Source organism: Bubalus bubalis, chromosome X (genome assembly GCF_019923935.1).
Source record: "Bubalus bubalis isolate 160015118507 breed Murrah chromosome X, NDDB_SH_1, whole genome shotgun sequence".
Classification (NCBI taxonomy): Eukaryota; Metazoa; Chordata; class Mammalia; order Artiodactyla; family Bovidae; genus Bubalus; species Bubalus bubalis.
The window spans coordinates 91,070,689-91,085,264 of NC_059181.1; the positions used below are offsets into that span (position 1 = coordinate 91,070,689).

General features: G+C 34.0%; 1 protein-coding gene across 3 annotated transcripts in view; it reads left to right on the forward strand.

The window, feature by feature from the left end:
* NRK (Nik related kinase) overlaps nt 1-14,576 on the forward strand; it is a 128,492-nt gene that overhangs the window by 86,903 nt on the left and 27,013 nt on the right. For all 3 annotated transcript variants that reach the window (XM_025277286.3, XM_025277284.3, XM_025277285.3), the window contains exons 15-19: nt 3,117-3,184; nt 5,384-5,478; nt 8,016-8,113; nt 9,519-9,883; nt 11,419-11,755. In XM_025277286.3, coding sequence (XP_025133071.3) covers nt 3,117-3,184; nt 5,384-5,478; nt 8,016-8,113; nt 9,519-9,883; nt 11,419-11,755 — 963 coding nt within the window. The remainder of the gene's footprint in view (nt 1-3,116; nt 3,185-5,383; nt 5,479-8,015; nt 8,114-9,518; nt 9,884-11,418; nt 11,756-14,576) is intronic.

A 14,576-nucleotide genomic window follows, 5' to 3' on the forward strand; every position in this document is an offset into this window, starting at 1 on the left:
AAAGCTTTTGTTTACTCAGATCATGTCATTAAATATATAATGTATTATAAATTAAAACCAAAAATTTAAAACGTCTATTACTTTGTTTAAAACGTAATAAAACTATTAGATGTTAATATAAGAAGCAAATTTTAGTGAAATAACAATTCTCCATCTTGCTTAATAGAAAACAGCTGGATTCTCATATCTGCTTCTGCATTCAATCTGTTACCATATGTTGTTTGAAAAGAAAATGTGAAGTGTTAGTCACTCAGTTATGTCTGACTGTTTGCAGCTCCATGGACTGTAGCCTGCCAGGCTACTCTGTCCATGGGATTCTTCAAGGCAAGAATGCTGGAATGGGTAGCCATTCCCTTCTCCAGGGGATCTTCCCAAACCAGGGATCAAACCCAGGTCTCCCACACTGCAGGCAGATTTTTTACACTCTGGGCCACCAGGGAAGCCCAAAAGATAGACTAATACCTGAATGGGCACATGAACCCTGGACCATCAGATTAAATGTCTAATGCTCTACTGACTTAGCCATCCAGGCCAACTGTTGAAGTATATGAGTAAACACTAGCTTCTTACATATTTGTGGTTGAACAGGGAGAATTTCCATAGATTTTTCAGATAATTGTGCATATTCTTTGATAATACACCACAACTAGAGAAGTGGAGTCTAAAACCATATCAGTGAGATTTTGGATATTCAGTAATATTAAAATCCATCTAATCAGCTATGAATAGATGTTTTGCTCATACACAATTTTATATCTTCATGCATTGATCAGTTGGAAGATATTGGTTCACTGTGTATGTGGTTCTTTCCAAATATACATTTTATTTCACAACACCAAAAATGGCATTAGTTAATATCATCAACTTCATCATAAAATTGTTGAGTATTGATAAGCTGTCAAGTGCACAGTGATAGATGAGTCTAAAATTTTAATTTGTTATTGAAAGCTCAGTTTTATCATTGTTAACAAATAACATCAATTGTTTTTTCCTTGATTTGACAGGCTTACTTCATTGATTTTAAATAAACTGCCTGCCAAATACCCAAGTTGAATAATCAGTTTGTCTCCTCAGTCATTCTTTTAAGTAAAAATATTGCCCATGAAAAATTCAGTAGTTCAGCTTATACCTCTTTCTGAGATGTAGATTATGACAGGGTCTGGCTCATTTTAACCTATTTATTTTCTTAGATTTGTGGGAATAATCATGTCAGTCCTGGTATCCAGGTTGACTTTTGTTTTCACAAGTTTTTTTATTAACTATTTAGCACATGGTATTGGAGAGGAGTGTGGACAAGGTCCTGTCATTATAGACAGCATTCCTTACAGATATTAGTAGCTATCTAAAACTTTTTTGGTCACTAAGTGCAGATAGGTGGATTGGTGAAGAACTCAGACATTCTTATTTTATTAATAGTGAGTCATTGCTACTCTTAATCAGGACAGGCACCCAAGATCACTATCTCTTTCTTTCAAGATACTTCACAGTAGTCTATTATGATGTATGCCATGGACAGTTATCCTTTTTAAATATGTTATTTCTGATAATAACAGTCTCTTGAAATGAATAACAGAGCACTGCTTTATCAATAATAGTTAGTGACAGAAAGAACATATGCTGGATTGTATTATTTAATTACAAGAGGCAATATGTCCCCCTCTCTGCCTTATTAAATGATGACTTTACTCTTACCCCATATGATAATTATTACATAAGCATGATACATTAAACCCAAAATATAATGAGCTGTATCTGATTGGTTTGGAATACATCATTTGCCTTAATATATGCTATTCTTACTAATCATTTTCTTCTCCCCAATTTTCAGAAAAAATACAGTCTATTCATATTAGTCATTAGCCTTTCTTATTATTCACCTTTATCTCTAATTTTGGCCTCTGGTTAACTAGTTTCAATAAACTTTCAAAGATTAGCTTCATGAACCAAGAGGCCTGGACTCAGTCAGTATGATGCCAGTTATCTGAATCGAAAGTGGAAACAGTCAGTCAGATGCTTATCCTGCATACTGCCAAACATCTGGTTGTATTGGAAAACATTCATTAGTAAAACACGTGAACGATTGACAACATTTTTCATTTCTAATCTATCTGTTGGAGTATTAAGAAAACCTCGATAGGTCACTGCATAAGAGGAAAAAAATAGCATAGTGAGGTTAATATGGTTTCTAGAAACTATAGAATGATTTCATCAGCATGAAAATACTAAATTTATTTTTCATTGTAACATTGAATTTTCCTTTCTAAAGAATCTAGTGTGACTGCCTTGTTGAATGTCAGAATGACCTATTTGAGGGGGGTAGTTAAAAACTGTTTTGAGTAGAAACCTAGAGATATAAAATTAAATGAGGCAAGGCAACACTTCATGGCCCTATATACTAATGTTGGCAGACAGTAAATCTGTACCACAGATGGAAGTGGGCTCCTTATATGTGCTCTTAAGTCTTTTGCTGTATTAGATGAATGAATAATTGATAAAATAAAATTAATTTATTTAGAATTGAAAAGTGTTTCAAACACTGATTATGATATGATAAAAGGACATACTTCCTTAAAGATTTAACACTTTAAACTCTTGATACATTTGAATAAAGTATGTGTGTATGTTACAACTTTTGAAAATTTAGTATTAGCTTAGAAGGGTTAGTGGGTGAAAAATTTGAATTTCAATTCTGGGCAAGAAGTTTGAACTTGATATAAAAAGTAATATGATAACATAAAAGGAACAGTAAATTATCAGGTGGGAGGCCTACAGTCTGATTAAAGATATTCTTTGACTTGATGTAAATACTTAGAAAAGTCATTTTCCATCTCCAGGATATAGATTCCTCAATAATAAAATGAGGGTGTTTGATTATATGAACTCCAGAATCTGTTGTTATACTAAAATTCAAGGCTATATTCAAAGATTTTGGTTAAGCAGTTCTAATGTCATACTATAAGTAATTAGGAAAGTATGAGTTATTTATGAAAATCAGATTTTATAAGTTGGGTTTTTAAGAAAATATCTCTATGTGAAGAATGACATTTTCACATAAATTAATAACTCAAAAAATTTATGATTGAGAATTCTACTGAAGTTTTGCATTTTATCTCAAGGTTCAAGAGAGATCTGCTTCTATGCCTTACAACAAGGATCGTGTACATCGTGTCAAGTTCTCTTCAAGGTATGTATCTCTGATTTCTATATTCAGATTACTCAGACTTACTATCATATGGAATATTAATGCTTATTTATTTGACACTAAGTTCTATGTAAATTCAAAATTAAAATATTAGTGACAACATAGTCATCAATGTATCACTGGCCCATGTTTAAAACCCCAAAACTGCAACAATCCATTAACTAGATCTTTCATATTTGGACATACTGCAATCTCAGTGTTATTTAGTTTGATGATTAGCTGGTAAGATTTACAATTTAATAGAAGGAACAACAGTGAATTCTTGAAAAGCTTTCAATTAGTAATTTACAATAAAAAGATGTGATATTTTAGTGTATCAGGTATACTTAAATTACATATTTTATCATGTACAACATGTACTACATGATAAAACACACATACAATTGATAACCTCAGCAGCTAATGCCACAGAATGGGCAAACCTGAAATGACTTATGCTGCTGCTGCTGCTAAGTTGCTTCAGTCGTGTCTGACTCTTAGCAACCCCATAGACTGTGCGACCCCAGAGACGGCAGCCCACTGGGCTTCCCCGTCCCTGGGATTCTCCAGGCAAGAACATTGGAGTGGGCTGCCATTTCCTTCTCCAATGCATGAAAGTAAAAAGTGAAAGTGAAGTCGCTCAGTCGTGTCCAACTCTTAGCGACCCCATGGACTACAGCCTACCAGGCTCCTCCATCCACGGATTTTCCAAGCAAGAGTACTGGAGTGGGGTGCCATTGCCTTCTCCAAAATGACCTATAAGTGGCGGATTCATTTTGATATTTGGCAAAACTAATACAATTATGTAAAGTTTAAAAATAAAATAAAATTTAAAAAAAAACAACAAAAAAAAGGAAAATCAAATCTAAAACTCAATATTATATCATTATTTTATACAAATCACTGTAATTTTTAACTCTATACTATTGATAATAATCACTAATTTTCAAAGATCATGTTTCATATTTTAGATGTTGTATGCCATGTGTTATGTTTGACTGCTAAATTTTAATATAGGTGTTCCTTGAAAATCATACCCCCTCCAACTCCCAACTCATACTAGAGAGAACTTAGCCTATATTCATTCACTCAGTCATTCAGTGAATACTTACTGTATTCAAGATTCTGCACAGTATGGTCAGATGGCATAGAGCTGATAGTATTTAGTATGTATATTCCTGTCTTATTATTTTTTAAAACACCCATGAATTTATGTCATTTAGATTTAACTGGTAGACAGAAATCTTGAAAAAATTTAAAGCAAAATTGGGAACTTTCCCTTGCTATGCATTCAGTGAATGAGTTGTCATGATCCTCTGACAAAAAAAAGAAGGAGAAATCAGTTTAGTTTTTGTGTATCTGTTTTGGCATCATGGGTATAATATAAAATCACTATGACTATTAAATTGTTAAACATGGGTATATAAAAATTCAATATTGCTTTTAAACTGGTTTTGGTTGTTTTTTATCACTAAAAGGTTTTTGAATTTATGTATAGCAAATATATTTACTTTAGATATGGTTACATTTATGAAACAAATTTAACTGAACCTTGAGTCTTTTCTGAAATTCAGGGTCATAGAAAAGACTCTTGTCTGTTCCAGGCCTAAATCAGTAATCAAAGTACTTCCTGTATAGAAATTTCAAAGCAACTGTAAAATTTAGTAGTGCTTGTCCAAAGAAACTTTCTAAATATTCCATGAATTTGAATCCTGAAAATCAAAGTGTCCTATCTATCTATTTATTCATGTATCTAATGCAGGATGACATTAAAAATAATAAATTCCAAGCATTTGAAATAAGGATGGTAATAGTAGAATATTTAAAATAATAATAACTTAGCTTTTTATCATGTTAAAATCCTCACATACACTATAAATTTATGATTATTGCTGTTTTACCTAGGTAATGATAATGTCTGAATATTAGTTTAAAAAAACTTTATAGAAATTTTTGGAAATAAACATGATATGTGAAGGAAACATACTTGTATGGAGACAGTTTTTTTTATATTTTAGAAATTGTTTCTCTTTTCTAGATAAAATAATAGATTTGCAGAAATTGGAAAATATTACTTAAGCTCTACTTCTTTAAGTTTGATATATACCCATATACTTAAAAGTTTGTTGGTCTTGATGTTGAGTTATACATTCCCTTTTTGATTGTTAGGACATGGCACATGCTTTTCTGTCTTTTCATTAGTGTTCCTCAGCGGTCTCTTTTGGAACAAGCTCAGAAGCCCATTGACATCAGACAAAGGAGTTCGCAAAATCCTCAAAATTGCCCAGCAGCATCAGGTGATTCAAAGCACAAAGTTTAAACAGTCAAAATGGAGTTAATGTTGAACAGTTTATTTTGCAAAAGTCAAGAAAGAATTTCAAGAAGGAATGAATCAATAGTGTCAGGGAGGCCAAGTAGGATGAAGACCAAGTCATTGGATTTGGCAGTCCTTTGAGAAATGGAGAGTAATTTTGATGACCTTTGAGAAATGGAGAGTAATTTTTCTGAAATTTCTTTTTTCAGTTGGGTAGTAGTTAAGAATGTGTCTAGGGAGGTGGAGGGTTGGAATTCAGCTTTAGTTTCTATACCATGTATGAAAAATATGGGAAAGGAACTTGAGAGAGGCCTCTCCAACAGGCTAAAATTTATAGACAATCTTTAGAATATTGAGATATTAGATGGACTATTGTGGGCATGTGTTTTATTTATCAGTTTGTTATTTTACCTCCTCAAAGTAAAACATATACAGTATCTCATAAATGTTAAAAATTAATATACTCAAAAAGAAAAAAATTAATAAAATCATAGCAAATAGCTTCACAAACTGTGATATGAATTTCAAATAAGTATTTTATGTACTTTTGAGAGAGTTTAAATGAATTATAGATTTATGAAATATCAGTATAAACAAAGTCAAAATTATGCCTTGGAACATAAAATCTAGCACTATCTACTTTTAAGCAATTCAAGTAAGTTAAGCATGGGGAAAATGCCTGACTGAGTCCCCAGGTCACCTGTAAAAATATAGCATATAGATTTTATTAAAATGTTAATACTTAAATAAATATATAGGTATACTGTATGAAAATCAGATACTCAAAGACATGAATTTTTAGAGGTCATTCTTCTTCTTAGGAAACTCAGATAGTGATATACTTTCTTTAAATAAGAGTGTCCCCTTGTGCAGAAATATTATCTTGTGAGAAATAAGACAAGCCTATGTGAAGAGAAACTTTAGCAATTTTTTCCCTTAGAATCTTTCTGGTTTGACCAGGGTTAATTTGCTAATACTAAAGAAGCAACTAAAAATTGAAGATTTATTCATATTGTATATTTTGAAATAAGGGAATTCTGGACTAGGCCCCAAAGCAGTTATGAACAGTGGTGGGAGAGAGAAAGGGAGAGTATCTATGTAGATAATAGCTAAGGTTCTTTTCAGCTCTAAAATTCTTTTATTGTGTGTGCTACATAGATGATTTGAAGTTCCTATGATATTACATACCTCATAATACAGGAAATCAGAAAACCTTACTACAAATTTGCCTCAAAATCTCATACATTCACCCAAACTTCTTACTTAGCCTAATGACACACCAAAACACTTGCAAGAAAATAGTTTTCTGCAGAAAGGTAATAAACTGCAAAAGTACAACAATGTCAGAAGGCATGAACACAAATTGTAAGATGTGTTCAGTATAATATCCTCAAAAGATAGTAATATTTTCAAATACATGCTTTTTGGAGTTGCAGTGTCCGTATTTTGGCTATATAAATATCAAAGCTGCAAATAAGAGAGAGAATACTATTTATCTTCAAAATCCAAGCACCCAAAAACAATACATAGGGACTTGAAGGTCCCCTTAGTGAAGCTTTTTCTAAGTAAACTCACCCAGATCTACTGATCTTTGAACCTAAATATTCTCACCCTGTTTTAACCACAGATGTTATTTACTATACCACAAACCTTAATATAAAAAATCCAGACTTCTGGGCAGAATTGCATTTTAAATGGAAATATTTACACTATAAAATTGAATTGTGTGTTGTGATACAGCTAGTGAAATGTGGCTGTTAAAATTAAAACTAAAATGAAAATGAAGTTAAATTTAAAATTCAACCCCCCAGATACACTGGCCATATTTCAAATGCTCAAAAGCTATGTGTGGATAGTGGCTAACGTATTGGACAGTGCAGATACTGAACATTTCTGTTACTGCAGAAAGTTGTATTGCATAGTGCCTCTATAGAAAGGCTCACAGCTTTATAAAAAGGGCTAAGATTTGTCACTTTTCAGTTGTTCATGTCGCAACTGTATTGCAGTTGAGGATATATCATTGAGTGGAAATTGGGGGATTAAGACTGACAAGTCAACTCTCCTCTTGAAATTTTTGTTTAAGCTATCATCTTCTATACACCATTGGGCTCTTTTTCTACTGGTTATTAGGCCAGAAATACCACCCAGCCCTTTTTCTACTGGTTATTAGGCCAGAAATACCACCCAGCCCTTATTGCTCTTGATGCATTCTCTTTTTCTCATGGGACTATCTGCATACCAGTCTTACTATGTACCTTTTTACACAAAAATATTCAGCAAGTATATAATTAATATTAAAAGCAAAAAAGCCATATAGGTCTAACAGAACAAACTTTGAGTCTCTCTTTACCTGTAAAAACAGAACATAGGATCTTGGCCCCATAAGAATTTATCAAGTGATCTCTCCTGAATGGAAAGAGGCTACAAGAAAAATACCAAGAGATTGAAGTGGTTCGTTATAAAAATGAAGATAATGGCTGTGATTACCACTGTTACTAATGTCTTTTTGGCATTCTACAGAATCTTCTTCTGAGGAACCAAGTCCTGTAACCAGGAGGAGGTCCCAGTCATCACCACCTTATTCTACCATTGATCAGAGTTTGCTGGTTGATATTCATGTAGGTTTCCATCTTAACTCTTAACATATTTATATTTGTTCTCTTTAATCTTCAATTTCTTTTGACTTACATATTTTCATCTTCATTTGAGGGAAAGGTTAAAGTGTTGAGTTTTTAAATTAATCTTTCAAATATAGATTTCTATTGTTATGTCAGCATGCAGAATATGAAATCTAGAAATGATATTTGATATGTAAAAACATTTAATTGATCATAAAATATTTTATTTTCACATTCCAGTATCAGAATATATTTGAGAGAGGAGAGATAAAAATCTGCTTGTAGAAGCGTTAGCTCAAATTAAGAAGTACAGTTTAAATGCTCATTTTTTGTCTAATATAATTTCTTAGAAGATGAGGCAATACATAAAGATTAAAAAAATAGTGAAAAATGAAATGCCTTCTAATTTCATAAATAAAAAGACCTTCTAGTTATTTTATACTTTAATGCTTTCAGATCATTCTGTTTTACTTTTGTAATTACCTCTACCCTACTATACATACACCCCTTTTAGATTGCTCAGAGATTGCTTATAGGACATTATGTGTGTGTGTGTGTGTGTGTGTGTGTGTGTTTGTCACTCAGCTGTGTCCAACCCTTTGTGACCACGTGGACTGAGGTCCATGGGATTTTACAGGCAAGAATATTGGAGTGGGTTGCCATTTTCTTCTCCAGGGGATCTTCCCAACCCAGGGATTGAACCTGGGTCTTCTTCATTGCAGGTAGATTTTTTTTTAAGGTGGATTTATGTTGGTTTGCTTCTTAGAAGTGTTTGCAGCTGGGAGGGATTGGGGGCAAGAGGAGAAGGGGACGACAGAGGATGAGATGGCTGGATGGCATCACTGACTCGATGGACGTGAGTCTCAGTGAACTCCGGGAGTTGGTGATGGACAGGGAGGCCTGGCGTGCTGCGATTCATGGGGTCACAAAGAGTCGGACACGACTGAGTGACTGATCTGATCTGATGTTATATAAAACTAGAGTGGGGAAATTAACACATCAATTTTAAGAGCTATGTGTTAATCCCAATATCAACGGATAAAACAAATGGAAAATAGTGACACTCTTCTGTAGAGTGTCAAATCATCTGTCTTCTTCTCCAACAGCAAAACACTCTTCTCCAAAACAAAACTAGAATGTCTAGTTCTCAGCAGGTAAGTAGAGCTAATTAAAAACAAAGTGAGTAAATTTTGCCCTGTGTGATCTAGAAAGGCCATTAAGGATCACAGCCTGAGGTTTGCGTTTTGGCAGCTCATCCTTACAAAAATGTTGGCTCTACCTAATGAGTGAACATCTTCATTTCAGTTGAAAATATATTTTAAAATATTGTCAGCTTGGAAGCTTTCCAGTCTAGAAGAAAATGAAAAGCTACTAGAGACTACATTAATCTTTCTTGTGCACACAGGTTCCAGATGGATTTAAAGTAGGAAAAATATCACCCCCCGTTTACTTGACAAATGAATGGGTAGGCTATAATGCACTATCTGAAATCTTCCGGAATGACTGGTTGACTCCTGCACCTGTTCAGCCACCTGAAGAGGATGGTGATTATGTTGAACTTTATGATGCTGGTGCTGATACTGATGGTGATGGTGATGATGATTCTAATGATGCTTATGAAGATAGTTATGACCATGACAATGGCAGTTATGAGTTGAATGACCAGGTTGATCAGGCTAATGATGTTGGTGAAGACCATGATGATGATGACAATGATGAGGTTATTGATGACAAAGGCAATAATCCTGATGGTGCTTCTAGCTGGCCAAGGTTGGTTTTCTTGGATTACTTGCATTGTCCATGTTTTATAATTTCATAACAATTTGTATCTTTGGTTTACCTTTAAAATTTATCACCAGGAGGGTGAATGAATTGCATTTGCATATTAGTAAATGGTTGATTTTCAATAATAGATTTTTAAATTATTTTATTAAAAATTATTTTAATACAAAACACTTAATTTTGCATTTATTTTAATATTATACTTTATTAGCATTCAACTCTTTATTAGGTTCTTTATAACTGGGATTATCTGGGTGTTTCTCTTAAAATTAATGCTACTGAATCATTCTGCCCTGTAAAATACAATGAGTGTGATAAATGGGGTGACAAATTAAGTAGTGTGCTTCTTAATAATTGTAAGTTGAAGCCCTGATGTTTAGGGTTTTAGAGAACAAAATCTCTAAATTTGCTGAGCACATATAATACTCACTTGATAGTTTTAAGCTCCAACTTACTAACATCCTTGAGACTCTGAAAACTGCTGTAACTAAATTCAATGCTCATTCAGTTTTATCTTCTTATAGAGTAGCTACTCAAAGCGATAATATTTAGTGAAGTATTGTTTTTGGCATACCACCAGTTCTCTGCTATATATATAGTTACTTGGTCCTGCTTTATAAACAGCCAATGTGTTCTTATTTTACATTTGCTTATGGTTTGTATTTAAACTGCTCTTAAAGATGATTCATTAACATATTATATTTTTGTATTTTTAGAAAAATAACAGTGGGAAAATTGTTTGCTTTATAATATTGAAATTCATATTTTGTTTTGTTAATTTTCAACTGTTACCAGGGCTTTATATGACAGAACAGACTACAGATTATTCAACATTTTTTCTTTTTTTTTTTTTTTGCCAAGAAAACTACCAGGAATTCTGATCTCAAATTCATTTGCTTTTAGATTTATCATAGTTACTTATTTATGTTGTCTCTTATGCAAAAGATTATTGAGACATTGTGCTAAGCTTGGTGGTCCTAGCAAGTAATTAAGTGACTATATTAACTAAATGAGATCTATATTACTGAACTACCTGGTGATAGTAGTAGAAAAATCAATGAAAATCTGTTGCAGAATGGATGATACACATGTTAGAAGATCAAGGCATGTGTTTAAATTAACATAAATTAAATATAAGAAATATTCAAATGTGTTGTGGTTGAGCCAAAAATATGGGCTTGATCATTCATGTGGCTGTGAAGTTGCTAATGTATGAAATAATCTATGATTTAAGAAAAAAACATATTATTACTGCTAACCTAATACATGTTCCTAATACGTCCTTTTCCATCTGTCATGCAAATGTAGCCAGGGAGTTGATGGTGACTATGATGTTAATTCAATATTAAGATTGACAGGACATAGGGACATTTTTCATATCTATATCATACCAGTAGTGTTCACATAGAGCAAAAACATGCCTGGAGATGATACATATGTGTTAGTCAACCTAATTTTGTTTCATTTGTTGACATTTATTTTTGTTGGGTGACTTTCTATCATTAATTGAATCTTGTTATCAGGCCAAGCTGTGGCAGAGGCAGAAGCTACAAGCAAGATGGTAAAGATGGAAGTGATAGAGGAGAAGGATCTTTCAGCAGCTATGGAAGTCAGAGAGTTAATAGAAGCCATGGAGGAAGTGCAGCCCGTGGGGACAGTGCAGCCATTGGAGACCATGAAGAACACAGAGCGAATGTAGGCAGTGGAAGAAGAGGCAAGGAGAGTAATGGAAATGAGGGAGTCAGTGGAACCAATGAAGAAAGTGAAGCCCAAGAACTGAATGGAGGAGAAAATTGCTCAGAGACAGATGATCCAATATTGGAGAGACCAGTATTCCAGGAATTTGAACATCAACTAGAGGTAATACACCATTTGAAAAGGAGAATAAATTCATCTCCTTGCAAATGCATTTATTCATATGATATGTCATATTTCCAGCCATTACAAATATATTTTAAACTTCTATTCCAAAGTCTTAACATTTTAAATTATATCTCTAGATACATCTTTATTTCTTCTTATTTGGATGCTTCCTATTTTCTTCCAAGAACAAAAATATCTTATTTGTCCAACTTTATTACTCAGATCATATGCTTGGGATCAGTTCAGTTCAGTCACTCAGTCATGTCCAACTCTTTGTGACCTCATGGACTGCAGCACACCAGACTTCCCTATCCATTACCAACTCTCAGAGCTTACTCAAACTCATATCCATCAAGTCGGTGATGCCATGCAACCTTCTCATCCTCTGTTGTCCCCTCCTCCTCTTGCCTTCAATCTTTCCCAGCATCAGGGTCTTTTCAAATGAGTCAGTTCTTCACATCAGGTGGCCAAAGTATTGGAGTTTCAGCTTCAGCATCAGTGCTTCCAATCAATATTCAGGACTGATTCCTTTAGGATTGATTGGATTGATCTCCTTGCAGTCCAAGGGACTCTCAAGAGTCTTCTCCACCACCACAGTTCAAAAGCGTCAATTCTTCTGCACTCAGCTTTCTTCACAGTCCAACTCTCACATCCATACATAACCACTGGAAAAACCATAGCTTTGACTAGATGGACTTTTGTTGGCAAAGTAATGTCTCTGTTTTTCAATATGCTGTCAAGATTGATCATAGTTTTTCTTCCAGGGAGCAAGCATCTTTTAATTTCATTGCTGCAGTCACCATCTACAGTGATTTTTGAGCCCAAGAAAATGGTCTGTCACTGTCTCCATTATTTCCCCATCTATTTGCCATGAAGTGATGGGACCAGATGCCATGATCTTAGTTTTTTGAATGTTGAGTTTTAAGCCAGAATTTTCACTCCCCTCCTTCACTTTCATCAAGAGGAAATGGCAAATGGAGAAGGGAATAAAGAAGGAAATGGAGAAGGAAAAATGGAGAACTCCATGAACAATATGCTTGGGATAGTGTCTCTTAATACATACATTTTTTCTGGGAGATTTTTATTGTGATAGAATACACGTAACAGAAAGTTTCACATTTTAACTATTTTTAAGTGTACAGTTCAATGGAGTTAAGTACATTCACAATGTTGTACAACCAGTAATACTATTAATTTCTGGAGATTTTTTATCACCTCAAACAATTAACTCCCCATTATCCTCCAAAGTTCCCAATAACCTCCATTCTACTTTTGTATAGGTACCTTATATGAGCAGAATCACACAATATTTGTCTTTTTCTGTCTGTCTCAGCATAATATTTTCAAGGTTCATCCATTTAGCATCATATATCAGAATTTACTTCCTTTTTAAGGCTTAATAAATAGTATGAATACATCACATATTTTTTATCCATTCATCTTTTGATAGACACTTGAGTCATTTTCATCTTTGGCTGCTGTGAACATTGCTGTACAAGTATCTGTTGTTGGAGCTGCAGTTTTTAGTTCTTTGATCTGTATACCTAGGAATGGAATTATTAGCTTGTATTTTAACTTTTTGAGGAATGGTTAACACAGACAATTTAAACGGAAGTAATGTGCTGTGTTTAGACAATGATTTTGACATTCAAAAAACATTTACTGACTTTATAGGTAAGTTTAAAAATACTCAAGTAGCTTCACAGATGGTAGATAAATAGGAATTATCACAGAGAAGATTTCTTGAAACATGTGCTATTTGAAATAGTTCTTGACAGATGTGGAGTATTGGATATCTGAAAACAGAGCTGAGATTCCAGACAGAAGAATTATCATGCCAATTTACTTCCCCAGCCCATTGTCCTATCATACAAACTAACTTAGAAGATGCCTTGCTCCTTCATGAATTAATGACCCTATGCCAGAAATTTTCTCTGTCTATATGGCTTCCCCTTACCTCTTCTCTGCTTTTGAACTAGTCATCCTTCATGACCCAACTCATACTATGTTTAATCCATCCTTGACAACTGTTCTTCATTTACTCATCCAGTCCCAGGGTCCAACCTCAGGCTTGGTTTATGGTAGGCATACAATAATTATGGTAAGAAATCAAGGAAGAATCAACAAAATTAGAAATGAAAACGGAGAAATCACAACAGACAACACAGAAATACAAAGGATAATAAGAGACTACTATCAGCAACTATATAACAATAAAATGGACAACTTGGAAGAAATGGACGAATTCCTAGAAAAGTATAACCTTCTAAAACTGAACCAGGAAAAATAGAAAATCTTAACAGACTCATCACAAGCATGGAAATCGAAACTATAATCAAAAATCTTCCAACAAACAAAAGCCCAGGACCAGATGGCTTCACAGCTGAATTCTACCAAAACTTTAGAGAAGAGCTAACACCTATCACTACAGATGGTGACTACAGCCATGAAATTAAAAGACACTTAGTCCTTGGAAGGAAAGTTATGACCAACCTAGATAGCATATTCAAAAGCAGAGACATTACTTTGCCAACAAAGGTCTGTCTGTTCAGGGCTATGGTTTTTCCTGTGGTCATGTATGGATGTGAGAGTTGGACTGTGAAGAAGGCTGAGCGCTGAAGAATTGATGCTTTTGAACTGTGGTGTTGGAGAAGAGTCTTGAGAGTCCCTTGGACTGCAAGGAGATCCAACCAGTCCATTCTGAAGGAGATCAGCCCTGGGATTTCTTTGGAAGGAATGATGCTGAAGCTGAAACTCCAGTACTTTGGCTACCTCATGCGAAGAGTTAACTCATTGGAAAAGACTCTGATGCTGGGAG